The 16,764-nt window shown below is 38.6% G+C and overlaps 1 protein-coding gene across 2 annotated transcripts in view; it reads right to left on the bottom strand.

Moving 5' to 3' along the window:
- Positions 1–2,812: 2,812 nt before the first annotated feature.
- enpp4 (ectonucleotide pyrophosphatase/phosphodiesterase 4) overlaps positions 2,813–16,764 on the bottom strand; it is a 28,687-nt gene continuing 14,735 nt past the window's right edge. For both annotated transcript variants that reach the window (XM_061889709.1, XM_061889710.1), the window contains 3 exons: positions 15,469–15,642; positions 13,113–13,382; positions 2,813–9,619 (listed from right to left, as the gene is read on the bottom strand). In XM_061889709.1, coding sequence (XP_061745693.1) covers positions 9,516–9,619; positions 13,113–13,382; positions 15,469–15,642 — 548 coding nt within the window. In that variant the 3' untranslated portion in view covers positions 2,813–9,515. The remainder of the gene's footprint in view (positions 9,620–13,112; positions 13,383–15,468; positions 15,643–16,764) is intronic.

Genomic DNA, 16,764 nt, shown 5'->3' with positions numbered 1-16,764 from the left:
AAACGTGTTATTCTTCTTTTTTTTTGCATTGTAATTCGTAAAATACGGCCAAGTAAGAGGTAGCAAACAGTGCAGATAATATCTAAAAAAAAAACGCCCAAAATACTCCGTTGACATTTCCTGACCTGAATATTAATCAAGTGTTAGTAATTGTCACATGTTGTTCTTGATGAACCCCAAGATGCAAAGATGGTGGCAGGCATTGAGCAAGAAAACATGGTTTTAATGTTCAAAAATAAGAAAAGGAAAACACGAACCAGAAACCAGGAAGCGGGAACAGGAGTCAGGATCCAGGGAATAGCTTACAGCATACAACGGAACGACAATACTCCAACCCTGAGTGGAGGACAGAGCAGGTTTAAATAGCACCTGGCTGATTGACACCAGGTGTGGCCAGGTGCCAATCAGCCGCAGCTAAGGGGAAGCAGCACGTAGGGAGACAATCAGGAAATGACCAAAATAAGAGCGCTGACAGGAAATGAAACAAACACAGAGGAAAAACTAAAACATGACCAAACTGTCAGGTACAAACCTGACAGTGATATTGTTATTATAAGCGCTAACACAGACAAACTATTTTTACCGGCACTGTGAGGTCATAGCTTATGCTGCTATTGGCATAGGAAGCAACTGCATCGCCTCTGAGTTGGTGAAAGTTCATTCTGATTATACATTTTTAATACATTTATTTTAATTTTTGCTGCAGCTGCTACATATACTGTAATATTGTAAATGGTAATTGGGATTTTTTATATATTGTATATATTATATAAAAATATAATATAACAGTATATGGATGGACGGATGGATGGATATTATTTACTGTATATATAATATAAAAATATTACATATGTTACATTTTATATTGCTATAATATACATTTTTAGTCTACTTAATACCTGCATTAGCCTTTCCATCCTTTGTAACTGAGCTACTGTGTGGAACAATTTCCGTTAACACTTTATTATGGTGAACATATTCCCCATTAATTAGTTGCTTATTAAAGTAACAAAGACTTAATTAACAGTTATTTGGACAATAGGGGGAACATAGGTGTTAGGGTTAGGGTTACTAGGATGCAATCATTCTTAAGTTATTGAGGGAAGTCTCTTAGTTAATGGCTTACTGGTTGTATAATAAGGCCATGCAGAGTAAGGCATTAATAAGTACTTAATAATGACTAATTAAGCGCCAATATGTTACTAATTTACACGTTAATAAGCAACTAATTAATGGTGAATGTGTTCCCCATACTAAAGTGTTACCCAATTTCCCTTGTGTATCAATAAAGTTTCTGTAAGTCTAAATTATGCCTAAATAATGTTAAATCAAGAAATTGGTTAACTTTGACGTCGGACTTATATTTGTCAATTTTCTGTAACCTTTGTGATGATTATGATTAATTCTCCATATAAACGGGATATATATATATATATATATATATATATATATATATATATATGTATATATATATATATATATATATATATATATATATATATATATATATATATATATATATATATATGCGATGATACCCCACCTTTCGCCCGATTGCAGTTGGGATAGGCTCCAGCCACTACCGTGACCTCGAGAAGGAAAAGCGGTAGAAAATGGATAGATGGATATTTTTATATATACATATATATACAAACCAATGTATATGGTTGTGGAGAGGCGGAGCCGACGAGCCAACAGCAGGTCAGGGCAAACGATGGTCCTGCCCAAGATGGCGGCCAGGAGGCGGAGCATGCAGCAGAGCGGAGAGGCGGGGCACGGCTGGAGCGACACTACAGCCATCAGAGTCAGGTGCGTACACAACACACCTGTGCTCAATCCCTGCATCTTCTACTGCAGCATAAAAGGGGAGAGGGAGGCGTGCTCTCAGTGACGTGCTGTCAGGGGAGGCAAGTGAAGCAGTGCCTCACCTTGCCACCAGGTGGGGTAAAAGGCTTAACTATGAGATGTTCAAAAAACAGAGTAATAAAATAAGTTCGAATATTTATCTTTTGGTCTATGCTTTTTATGTGATTTTGGTGTAGTTCCTGTATATTTGGATAAATTTCATGGTCAAAATCGCGGAAATTCTCTGTTTCCTGATCAAAATAGCACAGAAGACCAGAAGTGAGGCAGACACAGGTGGTGTCTCCACGGCTACACACAAAGTGTATTGAGCGTGTGCGTGAGAGGGGGCGCGTGCTTGATGCCACGGGGAAAAGGCAGGCCATGAGGCAGCAAGTACCTCTGCCTCAAGAGTAGGGGGTGATATATTGTTCAATGCCTGAGCAGTAATCTGACTCGCCACACTGGGAGAAATGGGGGCGCTAAAGCTAGCAGACACATGTCTCTCCAGCGGACGCCAGCCTTTTTTCTTTTTTTAAAATGTATTTATAACAAACATGGCATTTTTATTAGAGTAAGCCAGCGTTTGTGGGTGTTATTTCTGCTTGTTTGTATATATTGTATATATAATTAGTGCAAAGGTCTATATGTACACAGGGATATTTCACATGCCTATACTGTGTGTATGTTGTTTATAATGTTGTTTATAATGTGTATTTATAATAAGTTGTGCAAAGGACATTTTATAATTTTCGGAAGTTTATTTTGTACTTGAACTTGTTTATAGGGTTAGGCGCAATAAGTGTTTAACTTCAGCCTAAACCCTTTCGGTCTGTAACATTTTTTATTTTCAATCTATGAATGTACAACTTTTTATTTTCAATCTATGAATGTACAACTGTTTGTTTGCTTTGTTGACCATTGACCGAAGAACAATAAACTTGAAACTTGAAGTACAAATACAGAAAGGTATGATACACTCACAATGCTTGATTTATTTTGTTGAAAGAAAATGGGACCAAAAAGTTTTAATAACAACTTTGTCAAATACTTTTTGGACCAATTTGTCAAACCATAATATCATTTTGATAACGTTTCTATGAAAGAAAATGACTCCCTTCGTTTTCCTCTTATTCTAATGTGAAACCTAAATCAACAATGGTTACAACTGTTCATATGACTTTAAGTAAAAAAAAAAAAAGAAGACCCCTTTGTTCAATGGAGAAGACTGATCAACAAAATTTACATGCAGCATACATACCCCTTCCCCTTCGAGCTGTACTGGATGCACTGAAATTATATTTTTGGGAAATATAATGACAAAAAAGTTCTATTTTGGTTTCATCTGACCACATGACATTCTCCCAATCCTCTGCTGTATCATCCATGTATCCATTTTGGTATAAACTCAACTCGTAGTGTTTGGAGGAAGAAGAATACTGAGTTGCATCCCAAGAACACCATACCTACTGTGAAGCATGGGGGTGGAAACATCATGTTTTTGGGCTGTTTTTCTGCTAAGGGGACAGGACGTCTGATCCGTGTTAAGGAAAGAATGAATGGGGCCATGTATCGTGGGATTTTGAGCCAAAACCTCCTTCCATCAGTGAGAGCTTTGAAGATGAAACGTGGCTGGGTCTCCACGCATGACAATGATCCCAAACACACCGCCCGGGCAACGAAGGAGTGGCTGCGTAAAAAGCATTTGAAATTCCTGGAGTGGTCTAGCCAGTCTACAGACCTCAACCCCGTAGAAAAACTGTGGAGGGAGTTGAAAGTCAGTGTTGCTCGGCGACAGCCCCGAAACATTACTGCTCTCGAGAAGATCTGCATAGAGGAATGATCCAAAATATTAGCTACTGTGTGTGCAAACCTGGCAAAGACCTATAATAATCGTTTGACCTCTGTTATTGTCAACAAAGGTTATATTACAAAGTATTGAGTCGATTTTTTGTTATTGACCAAATACTAATCTTCCACCATAATTTAAAAATAAATTATTTAAAATTCCTGGATTTATTTTTCACATTCTGTCTCTCACAGTTGAAGTGTACCTATGATGAAAATTACAGACTTCTGTCATCATTTTAAGTGGGAGAACTTGCACAATCGGTGGCTGACTAAATACTTTTTTTGCCCCCGTGTGTGTGTGTGTGTGTGTGTGTGTGTGTGTGTGTGTGTGTGTGTGTGTGTGTAAATTGTACTCTCTCCTCCAGAAAACGTTTACATATGACAAACTCAGAAGTGGATAGAGTAGCTGTGTGTGTGTGTGTGTGTGTGTGTGTGTGTGTGTGTGTGTGTGTGTGTGTGTGTGTGTATATAAATTGGACTCTCTTCTACAGAAAACGTTTACATATGACACACTCAGAAGTGGAAAGAGTAGCTGTAAAACTGAACTCCCCCGTTTAGATAAGAAAATCTCATTTCAGTAGTCCGGTGCAACTATTACTATTATATGGACAAATATTTGTTTTCCCCTCAAACTAAGTAGGTGCAGCTGATACACAGGTGCACTCTCTAGTCCGGGAAAATACGGTACGATATAAACTAGTGATGTACAAACATTGGAGCAAAGTTTGTTCCATACTTAGAGAAGGTGGGGTTTAGGGTGTAGGAAGAATGGAGTGGAGACATCCTGAGCAAGCCCCAAGAATGCATATGGGTCATAAGTGTCTTATCTTGTCGTTGTGGCTTGTGCAGCCCTTTGAGACACTCGCGATTTAGGGCTATATAAGTAAACTTTGATTGATTGTTTGATACTCAAGTAAGAGAAGTCAAAAGTAGTCATCCAGTTATTTACTTGAGTTAAAGATGGGTGATTAGGCTTAAAATGTACATTGTGATCTGAATTGCGGGCTTCACGGCGGCAGAGGGGTTAGTGCATCTGCCTCACAATACGAAGGTCCTGAGTAGTCAGGGTTCAATCCCGAGCTCGGGGTCTTTCTGTGTGGAGTTGGCATGTTCTCCCCGTGACTGCGTGGGTTCCCTACGGGTACTCCGGCTTCCTCCCACTTCCAAAGACATGCACCTGGGGATAGGTTGATTGGCAAATCTAAATTGGCCCTAGTGTGTGAATGTTGTCTGTCTATGGGGCGGTTTAGCTCGGTTGGTAGAGTGGCCGCGCCAGCAACTTGAGGGTTGCAGGTTCGATTCCCGCTTCTGCCATCCTAGTCACTGCCGTTGTGTCCTTGGGCAAGACACTTTACCCACCTGCTCCCAGTGCCACCCACACTGGTTTGAATGTAAATTAGGTATTGGGTTTCACTATGTAAAGCGCTTTGAGTCAGCAGAGAAAAAGCGCTATATAAATATAATTCACTTCACTTCACTATGTGTGTTGGCCCTGCGATGAGGTAGCAACTTGTCCAGGGTGTACCCCGCCTTCCGCCCGATTGTAGCTGAGATAGTCACCAGCGACCCCATAGGGAATAAGCGGTAGGAAATGGATGGATCTGTATTGCACCCTCATGCAATAACGGCATATATCCCCGTTTATTATTTGGCACGTAAATTAGAATTGAATGATTTTAAACGGGGGTAACAGAGGCTTCTAATTTGGCTGCTGACGTACAGTACAGGCCAAAAGTTTTGGACACACCTTCTAATTGAATGTGTGTTCTTTATTTTCATGACGGTTTACATTGTAGATTGTCACTGAAGGCATCAAAACTATGAATGAACACATGTGGAGTTATGTACTTAACAAAAAAAGGGGAAATAACTGAAAACATGTTTTATATTCTAGTTTCTTCAAAATAGCCACCTTTTGTTCTGATTACTGCTTTGCACACTCTTGGCATTCTCTCGATGAGCTTCAAGAGGTAGTCACCTGAAATGGTTTTCACTTCACAGGCGTCATAGTTTTGATGCCTTCAGTGACAATCTAAAATGTTAACAGTCATGAAAATAAAGAAAACACATTGATATGAAGTGCGTCCAAACGTTTTGCCTAAACTTTATATAATCAACAGATGGATCTGAAGTGGATCTAGCGATGCATTAAAATAAAAATAAAAAACATTTTTAATCATACTTTTTGGATACCCATTTTTTTTTGTGGGATTTATTAAAAAATAAAATGAAATAAAAGGAAAGTTATGAATGATTGAACTTTTTAAGGCTCTATTTACTTCACATCACATATTCCACTATGAATATTTTTTGGGGGGGAATATTATGTCCACTCCCTCCCAAAAAATACAGTGATTTGACAAAGGGGGATACAAATTAGAAAAAAAACACTTTGTATTGACTTATTGACCATAAAACTGATCTGGAGATTTAAGGGACGGCGTGGCGCAGTGGTAGAGTGGCCGTGCACAACCCGAGGGTTCCTGGTTCAATCCCCACCTAGTACCAACCTGATGGGTGCTTGTTAGCGCCTTGCATGGCAGCTCCCTCCTTCAGTGTGTGAATGTGTGTGAATGGGTAAATGTGGAAGTAGTGTCAAAGCGCTTTGAGTACCTTGAAGGTAGAAAAGCGCTATACAAGTACAACCCATTTAATTGAAAAAAATAATATTAATATGACTAATTTTTAACATTTTTATGACTGCAAGCCTTCAGCAATCTGGGACCAAACTTGAGGGGGGGGGGCGCTAAAGGTTAAAACAGGGGTGTCCAAAGTGAAGCCCGGGGGCCATTTGCGGCCCGCAGCTAATCGCTTACCGGCCCGCCACACATTCTGCAAAAATTGCAAAATTGATAGTATTGCAAAATTTTTTTTTTTAAATTTTAAAAAAAGTGGAATGAGGTGAAATCTAATGAGTAAAAGTGGTAATGTAGACAAAAAGCTGCCATGCAGGCAGTTTTTTTGTTCCTTTTGTCTTTATTTTCTTTTTTTTCCATTGCTCAAAAATCAATGTTATAATGAATTATTACTTAAAAATTATAACTCTAACATGTTTTATGTGGAAAAATTATTGCATATGTTGTGTGGTTGCCATATAAAAACATCAAAGTTTTGACAAAAGAGCATAAAACAAACAAAATAATAGTTCAGACTTAAAATCGACAGATATATCGGAAGTTGATCTTGAAATTTAAGCGTCAAAAGTAAAACAAAAACTAATGAAAATGTATCACTTTATGAGTGGGGAACCTTTCGGATCTCAAATATATTTAGTGTGATTTTATTTACCTTTTCACTGTGATTACTCAAAAATATTAAATAATTAAAATCAATGGTGTCCTGCATTATTGATCTTTGAGGGCTTTAATTGCTAAATAAAGGAACTCTCCTGAAGGAATCAATAAAGTACTATCTCTATATCTATCTAAATACTGCATATTTCAGTTTTACTATAAAAAAACAAAGTTATCTTTGACAGAAAAGGCATAAAACCTTATTTGTTTTACTTTATATCAACCTCAAGTTGATATAGAGATTTACTGTAAGCATTAAATAAAAAATAATAATAATAATTTTGCAGACGATGTGGTCCTGATGGCTTCATCTGACCGGGATCTTCAGCTCTCGCTGGATCGGTTCGCAGCCGAGTGTGAAGCGACCGGAATGAGAATCAGCACCTCCAAGTCCGAGTCCATGGTTCTCGCCCGGAAAAGGGTGGAGTGCCATCTCCGGGTTGGGGAGGAGACCCTGCCCCAAGTGGAGGAGTTCAAGTACCTTGGAGTCTTGTTCACAAGTGAGGGAAGAGTGGATCGTGAGATCGACAGGCGGATCGGTGCGGCGTCTTCAGTAATGCGGACGTTGTACCGATCCGTTGTGGTGAAGAAGGAGCTGAGCCGGAAGGCAAAGCTCTCAATTTACCGGTCGATCTACGTTCCCATCCTCACCTATGGTCATGAGCTTTGGGTCATGACCGAAAGGATAAGATCATGGGTACAAGCGGCCGAAATGAGTTTCCTCCGCCGTGTGGCGGGGCTCTCCCTTAGAGATAGGGTGAGAAGCTCTGCCATCCGGGAGGAACTCAAAGTAAAGCCGCTGCTCCTCCACATCGAGAGGAGCCAGATGAGGTGGTTCGGGCATCTGGTCAGGATGCCACCCGAACGCCTCCCTAGGGAGGTGTTTAGGGCACGTCCAACCGGTAGGAGGCCACGGGGAAGACCCAGGACACGTTGGGAAGACTATGTCTCCTGGCTGGCCTGGGAACGCCTCGGGATCCTCCGGGAAGAGCTAGACGAAGTGGCTGGGGAGAGGGAAGTCTGGGTTTCCCTGCTTAGGCTGTTGCCCCCGCGACCCGACCTCGGATAAGCGGATGATGATGGATGGATGGATGGACTTATTTTTAACATTTTAGTGACTGAGACCCTCTATGCTCCCCAAGAGTCCTAAGGATTAAAAAAAAAAAATCCATATATGTTGTTATGGTTTGAAAATGAAAAATATCAAAATGGCCCCCGCATGCTTAAATTTTTCCGTGTGCGGCCCTTTGTGGAAAAAGTTTGGACACTCCTGGGTTAAAACAATCTATATATTTGACTGGTTTTGAAATTAGAAATATCAAAAAGGCCCCGGTGGAAAAAGTTTGGACACCCCTGGTTGAAATAGTGCACAGATAAAATATATATACACACACACCGGTATATATACACAGTGCATTCGGAAAGTATTCAAAGCACTTCCCACATTTTGTTATGTTGCAGCCTTATCCCAAAATGAAATATATTCATTTTTGTCTTTGGAGATCTACGCACGATACCTCATAATGACAGTGTGAAACATTTTTTTTATTTTTTTTGCGAATTTATTCAAAACAAAAATCAAAAAAACACATGTACAAAAGCAGTTGCATCATTTGCTCAATACTTTGTTGACACACCTTGGCAGCAATTACAGCAGCAAGGCTTTCAGAACGTGAGAAACAAAATGTTCTGTTCTGATGAGACAAAGATCGAATTCAGGCGTCAACACCATTCCAACAGTGAAGCATCATGCTGTGTGGAGGTTTTTCAGCTTCAGGAGCTGGGAGACTAGTCAGGATAAAGGGCAAGATGAATGCAGCAATGTACAGAGACATCCTGGCTAAAAACAACACTTTCCATCCAACCTGATGGAGCTCGGGAGGAGCTGCAAAAATAATTAGGTATGCCAAAATTGAGGCATTGAATTCAAAACAAGTTGAAGCCGTAATTGCTGCGAAAGATGCATCAACAAAGTATAGAGCAAAGGCTGTGAATACTTATGTACATGTGATTTATGTTATTTATTTTAAATAAATTTGCAAAAAAAATAAATAAATAAACGTTTCACATTGTCATTGGGGGTTAGTTATTGTGTGCAGAATTTTGAGGGGAAAAAATATTTATTTCAATTGTAAATAAAGCTGTAACATAAACGGTGTGAATACTTTTTTGGATGCACTGTATATGGACGTTTTCTGCTGACGTTGGCACTACAAAACAAAACCGGACAAATCTTCACAAAAATACTTGCGTTGAAATTTTCACATCATTCTATTCACAAGAAATCACTGACTAACGCAGTCTATGCAACATGGGAACCGGTTTGGATAGTTTTGATCCAGCTTGGTAGGTATAGCAAAAGGCTGAACGATTATTTCCACCCGCGACCTCATCAAATGGCATTTTTTTTTTTTTTGTCTTCAAGATAAGCCCGGAGGTATTTTCAGAAAAACAGTGTGACCTAAAAGAGTTCGGCGTGGGTAAAGTGCACGAGCAGGCACCGATAGACCTGAGTGAGCCGGGCTGGCGTTACTCCAGCAAGGCTTCGTCGTCGTCGCTGTGTTCAATTTCAAGTCTCTGGAAGGGTTGGAGGGATGGCGGCCGGCCCACGCGTCCAACCAGCTTGAACAGGACTGTGGAAAAACAAACCACAGTGTTTCACTTCATATACAGACTGTAGGGTAGTCATGATACCAGAACTTCAGTAGTCCATAACAAACCTGTGCTTTTGCACAATTCTCGTTACATATAAGAGGGAAAAAAAGAAAAAACTATACCAGTGGACTTGAGGATTCACTACTTTATTGAAAACTGTTTACAACTGTCAAGTATTTATTGTCACTGTGCTTCAGTATCTCTTTGAAAATAATTTAAATTGCAGTAGTATCAGCTCCCAAGATAAAAAAAAAAAAAGTTGTGTTGTATAACAGTTGTCCCCAACCACTGGGCCGCGGCCCGATTGGTATTGGGCCGCAGAAGAATTTTTAATTAATTTTTATTTGAAAAAAAAAAAAATATATATATATATGTATATATATATATATTTTAATTAAATCAACATAAAAAACACTATATACACTTACAATTAGTGCACCAACCACAAAAAGCTCCTTTTTTCATGACAAAAACGTCCATTTTTCATGACAAAGGAAAAAAAAAAAGAAAAAAGAAAAAAAAAATTCCACTATATAAAATACTTTGAGTCTCTAGAAAGAAGCACTATATAAATATAGTTCACTTCACTATTCTCCTAAATGGTTACTTACATTATTAATTATTATGTGTTATATTTACATTACATTATAAAGTACCAATGATTGTCCCACACACACTAGGTGTGGTGACATTATCTTCTGCATTTGAACCATCACTCTCACCCCTGGGAGGTGAGGGGAGCAGTGAGCAGCAGCGGTGGCCACGCCCGGAAATAATTTTTGGAGATTCAACCCCCTATTCCAACCCTTGATGCTGAGTGCTAAGCAGGGAGGTAATGGGTCCCATTTTTATAGTCTTTGGTATTACCATACTTGCCAACCCTCCCGATATTCCCGGGAGACTCCCGAATTTCAGTGCCCCTCCCGAAAATCTCCCGGCGCAACCATTCTCTCGATTTCCACCCGGACAACAATACTGGGGACGTGCCTTAAAAGGGTCTATACCTTAGCGTCCTCTACAAACTGTCGTCATGCCTGCTTTTTCTCCATACAAACAGTGTGCCAGCCCAATCACATAAAATATGCGGCTATTACTACACATAAGTGAATGCAAGGCATTTTTGATCAACAGCCATACAGGTCACACTGAGGGTGGCGTATAAACAACTTTAACCCTGTTACAAATATGCGCCACACTGTGAACCCACACCAAACAAGAATGACAAACACATTTCGGGAGAACATCTGCATCGTAACACAGGATAAACACAACAGAAAAAATACCCAGAACCCCTTGCAGCACTAACTCTTCCGGGACGCTGCAATATACACCCCCGTTAACAGCAAACCCCGCCCCCCAACCCCTTCCTTCACCCTATTTTCACACTTTAAAAAAAAAATATATATATAAAATTCAGAAATTCGCATATCGAAATTGCAATTTTAGACAGCAAAATCGCAGTGAGCTTTTTTCTTGAAATTGTGCAGCCTTGATGTACCTTTTCCTGCAAAATATAAAATGATTTCTGCTGAGTCTTTATTCGCTTGCAAAGTGGGCTGGTATGAGGTGTGTTGTGAAGCGGAGTTATGTCACACCTCAAGTATGCCACACCACCACATTTCCATGATATTTTTTGTCTGAGCGAGGGCGAACCGAATGCACCCAATTTGCATTTGTGACTGGCTTCCACAATTAAGTATATATTTAAAAACACTGGATATTCTTTTTAAGACAGCAAAAAAAGCAAGTATGTATTCACAAACTCTGTTTCCATATGAGTTGGGAAATTGTATTAGATGTAAATATAAACCGAATACAATTACTGCGATGAGGGGGCGACTTGTCCAGGGTGTACACCGCCTTCCGCCCGATTGTAGCTGAGATAGGCACCAGCGCCCCCCGTGACCCCAAAAGGAGTAAGCGGTAAAAAATGGATGGAATACAATAATTTGCAAATCCTTTTCAACCCATATTCAATTGAATGCACTACAAAGACAATATATTTGATGTTCAAACTGATAAACTTTATCTATTTATTTTTTTGCAAATAATAAATAACTTTGAATTTCATGGCTGCAACATGTCCCAAAGTAGTTGGGAAAGGGCATGTTCGCCACTGTGTTACGTCACCTTTTCTTTTAACAATACTCAATAAACGTTTGGGAACTGAGGAACTAATTGTTGAAGCTTTGAAAGTGGAATTCTTTCCCATTCTTGTTTTATGTAGAGCTTCATTCGTTCAACAGTCCGGGGTCTCTGCTGTCGTATTTTACGCTTCATAATGCGCCACACACTTTCAATGGGAGACATGTCTGGACTGCAGGCGGGCTAGAAAAGTACCCGCACTATTTTTTTTACGAAGCCACGCTGTTGTAACACGTGCTGAATATGGCTCGGCATTGTCTTGCTGAAACCAGCATTAATGGTGCCTTCTCAGATGTGTAAGTTACCCATGCCTTGGGCACTAATGCACCCCCATACCATCACAGATGCTGGCTTTTGAACTTTGCGTCGATAACAGTCTGGATGGTTCACTTCCCCTTTGGTCCGGATGACACGATGCCGAATATTTCCAAAAACAATTTGAAATGTGGACTCGTCAGACCACAGAACACATTTCCACTTTGCATCAGTCCATCTTAGATGATCTCAGGCCCAGAGAAGCCGGCATCGTTTCCGGATGTTGTTGATAAATGGCTTTCACTTTGCATAGTAGAGCTTTAACTTGCACTTACAGATGTAGCGAAGAACTGTATTTAGTGACAGTGGTTTTCTGAAGTGTTCCTGAGCCCATGTGGTGATATCCTTTAGAGATTGATGTCGGTTTTTGATACAGTGCCGTCTGAGGGATCGAAGGTCACGGTCATTCAATGTTGGTTTCCGGCCATGCCGCTTACGTGGAGTGATTTCTCCAGATTCTCTGAACCTTTTGATGATATTATGGACCGTAGAAGTTGAAATCCCTAAATTTCTTGCAATTCCACTTTGAGAAACGTTGTTCTTAAACTGTTTGACTATTTGCTCACGCAGTTGTGGACAAAGGGGTGTACCTCGCCCCATCCTTTCTTGTGAAAGATTGAGCATTTTTTGGCAAGCTGTTTTTATACCCAATCATGGCACCCACCTGTTCCCAATTAGCCTGCACACCTGTGGGATGTTCCAAATAAGTGTTTGATGAGCATTCCTCAACTTTATCAGTATTTATTCCCACCTTTCCCAACTTCTTTGTCACGTGTTGCTGGCATCAAATTCTAAAGTTAATGATTATTTGCAAAAAAAAAAAAAGTTTATCAGTTTGTAGCATATTCAACTAAATATGGGTTTAAAATGATTAGCAAATCATTGTGTTCCGTTTATATTTACATCTAACACAATTTCTCAACTCGTATCGAAACGGGGTTTGTATTTTGTTAGTCTCGATACGTATGACAACCCTAATAGTGCATGTGATTTGGAAGCGGACACCCTTACCAGGTATGGTGGCGAGCGTGATAAGGACACCCAGCACCAGACCCACGACCACGGGCAAACTCCAGTAGTCCGCAGACGCCAGCATGGCCAGGACGTTGCCCAGGGTGCCGTTGTTGGGCTGCGGGGGCACGCCGAGCAGGTGGCACATGAGCGGGTAAATGTCCACGCTCTGCATACTTGTCAGCCGGAGGCCCTTTTTGAAGCTGGGCCCTGCCGCCGCCAGGAAGGGATGCATGCTGGGTAAGGAATTGTCGTAGCCGTGATCGCCCACTGGGGACAAGAACAAAGGGGGATCAACGTTAAGAAGAGTCAAAGTTTTATCGAGTCACTCTGCGGTTTCGGGCTGCACGATTATGATCATCATAATTATTTTTTTTAATAATATTTAAATCCCAATTATTATCCATTATGTCAGGTAAAACGGTGCTGGAGGCCATGAATGTACTTAGCACGTATTAGTTTTGGGCAACACTACAAATTTTGGTATCGGTCCAATACCAAGGGGGCAATATTGGCAAAACCATTGATAGTAGTTAACATTTTGAAGCTCATTTAATGACTAAAAAACACAGGCTGGTGGTGTAAAAATATCAGTTAGGTTTTGAAATGATTTCATTTGAATATATATATATTTTGAGAAAAAAAAATAATAACTAAACATACTATTGGCTCTGATTAAAATCTTTCAGTGACGTATGTCCTGAATTTGTAAATAATGCCCCAAAAAACGGAAAAAAATTTTTGGGATACAAAAAAATATTAATCTGTATTGATATTATATTGACAATGTGCTGATAATATTCTTGGTGTCGTTACAATGGGTGCACATAAAAATCGATTCATAACCCAATAGTTAATCATCCCAATTCTAATTCGATTCATTATTTTTTCTTAAATACATATTTTGCTTTTATAAGAAGCCAATTTTAAAAGATAAATATAAATTTGTATGTATATATTAATATATATATATGAATATATATTAATAATATATTTACAATATACTTATATCAATACATATATATATTAATAAAGTGTTACCATTTATTTATTTAATACATATATATATATATATATTTAATAAATATTTATTTAATATATATATATATATATACATATATACACACACACACACACATACATATATATATATATATATATATAAAGATATGTGTGTATGGTAACACTTTAGTTTGGGGAACATATCCATCCATCCATCCATTTTCTACCGCTTTTTCCCTTTGGGGGCGCGGGGGGTACTGGTGCCTATCTCAGCTAAGATCGAGCGGAAGGGAGCGTACACCCTGGACAAGTCGCCACCTCATCGCATATTCACCATTAATTAGTTGCTTAATAACATGCACATTAGTAACATATTGGCTCTTGATTAGTCATTATTAAGTACTTATTTATGCCTTACTCTGCATGGCCTTATCATACAAATAACCCTAACCCTACCCAAATAACTCTAAATTAAGTCTTTGTTACTTAGAATATATTCCCCTAGTGTCCAAATAACTCTACATTAAGTCTTTGTTACTTAGAATGTGTTCCCAAATATATATATATACAAATATATATACATATATAGTACGTATATATAGTACATATATGTATATATACATACATATACATATTATACATAAAATATATATAAATCTATATATATATATATATGTGTGTATATATGACTATTATATATATATGAAATATATATACATATATATTTAGAAATATATATACATACATATATATATGTACATACATATATATCTACATACATACATATATATATGTATGATGTACAATGTGTAGTGTAGCATGTTTAGCTATTGTCCTCCAGTGATTATAATACCTGTAAGAAACATACTTTATTTTTCACCATGGAGGCGCGGATTAGTGACTTAGATGCACCTTCGCACTGTGGAGGGATATTAGCTCGCGAGCGACGATGCTACATTGCCTTGAGGACGCATTTGTTGCAAAAATGGAGGTACACATGCATTTTACATGATAGAGTGATATAAATACATTTTTTATCGCTTTGACACATTTTTACAATTTATATTATCCATGCATTGGCCCGGGAAAGGTTAGGTGGTCGGCGTGATCATGGAGCCGTGTGCGCATACACATTTGCATCTGGCGTGGGCAGACGCCACTTTACCAGTCTTCACGACGAGCTGCTGTTGCTTTTCTGTCACCGCGGCCAGTGAAAGTGCTTGATTTGATATGCATCGGAGCCTCCTCTTCAAACGTTCATATCGCCGACGATCAACCTCATTTAACGGCGGCAGTCGAAATGATGGCCCCGATTAAAATGTTAATAATTGTGCAGCCCGATTTCAAGTCATACGTCTGGGTAGCTTGTTCCCACGCCGCACTATCGTCCATCCCTCGTCAGCGATCAGTAGGATGGGCTGGATGCGCTCGTTGTTGCGGTAGTGCAGCCTGTCAGGGATGGCCTCCTTCAAATAGGCCGTCATGTTTGGGTGGCACTTATCCAGCAGGGCAAAGACCGCCTCGGGCCCTAGAGAAAAAAGCACACAAGGAACAGGAATCGCAACTGGTTGGGCCTTTCATTGCAAACAGCTAAACCAGGGGTGTCCAAAGCATGGCCCGGGGACCATTTGTTGCCCGCAGCTCATTTTATTGACGGCCCGCGGCACATTCTAAAAATAATAAAAAAATAAATTTTTTAAAAAAGACATAAAAAAGTGGAAAAAGCATAAAACTGGTGAAGCGTAACAAGAAAAAGTAGCAGTGTTAACTCTAATAAAACAAATATGTCATGCAGGCTTATTTTTTCTTTAAACTGTCATTGCTCAAAACGTTTTTATAGATTATATAACATCTATGTTATGAATTTTTTTACCCATTTAGGGCTCCGATTACTATTACCAAATATCCCATTTTAAAATATTTTGGGGGAAAATATTGTATATTTAGTATGTTTGCCAAATAAAAAAAGATATTTTCTTTGACAAAAAGGGCAATGAATAAAAAAACAAAAAAAACATTAAAAAGTAATAAAATTATGTTATCAACCAATAGATATGAAGTAGTTATCTAAGCGTTGAAAGTTTTAAAAAAAAATATTTATGAATTTTTTCAAAAGCTTTAATGGGCGAGGCCTTTTCGAAATGTCATTGCTCAAAAACATTAATCTATTAAAATCAATGTTATGAATACTTGACCTATTTCAGGCTCCAATTACTTTTATGAAGTATTCCACTTTAAAATATTTTGGGAGAAAAATTGCATATTTTGTGTGTTTGCCAAAAAAAAAAAAAAAACGTTTTCTTTGACAAAAAGAACATGAAATAATTATACAAAAAAAACATGAAAAAGTAAAAAATAAAAGTATAATCAACAGATCTAAAGTTGATCTAGAGATTTAGGCACTGAAAGTAAAAAAAATAATAATAATGTATGACTGGCACTTTAATGAGTGGAGCCCTTTTTAAAAAGTCATTGCTCAAAAAATAATAATGAATTAAAATCAATGTTATGAATAATTTACCTATTACAGGCTCCAATTAGTATTATGAAGTACTTCACTTTAAAATATTTTTGCGAGAAAATTGCATATTTTGTGTGTTTGCACAGAAAATAAAAAAGTTTTCTTTGACAAAAAGAACATGAAATAATT

This window comes from Nerophis ophidion, linkage group LG27 (assembly GCF_033978795.1).
Source record: "Nerophis ophidion isolate RoL-2023_Sa linkage group LG27, RoL_Noph_v1.0, whole genome shotgun sequence".
Lineage (NCBI taxonomy): Eukaryota > Metazoa > Chordata > Actinopteri > Syngnathiformes > Syngnathidae > Nerophis > Nerophis ophidion.
The sequence above is the reverse complement of the archived record's forward strand: the minus strand, read 5'-3'. Positions and strand labels throughout refer to the sequence as shown.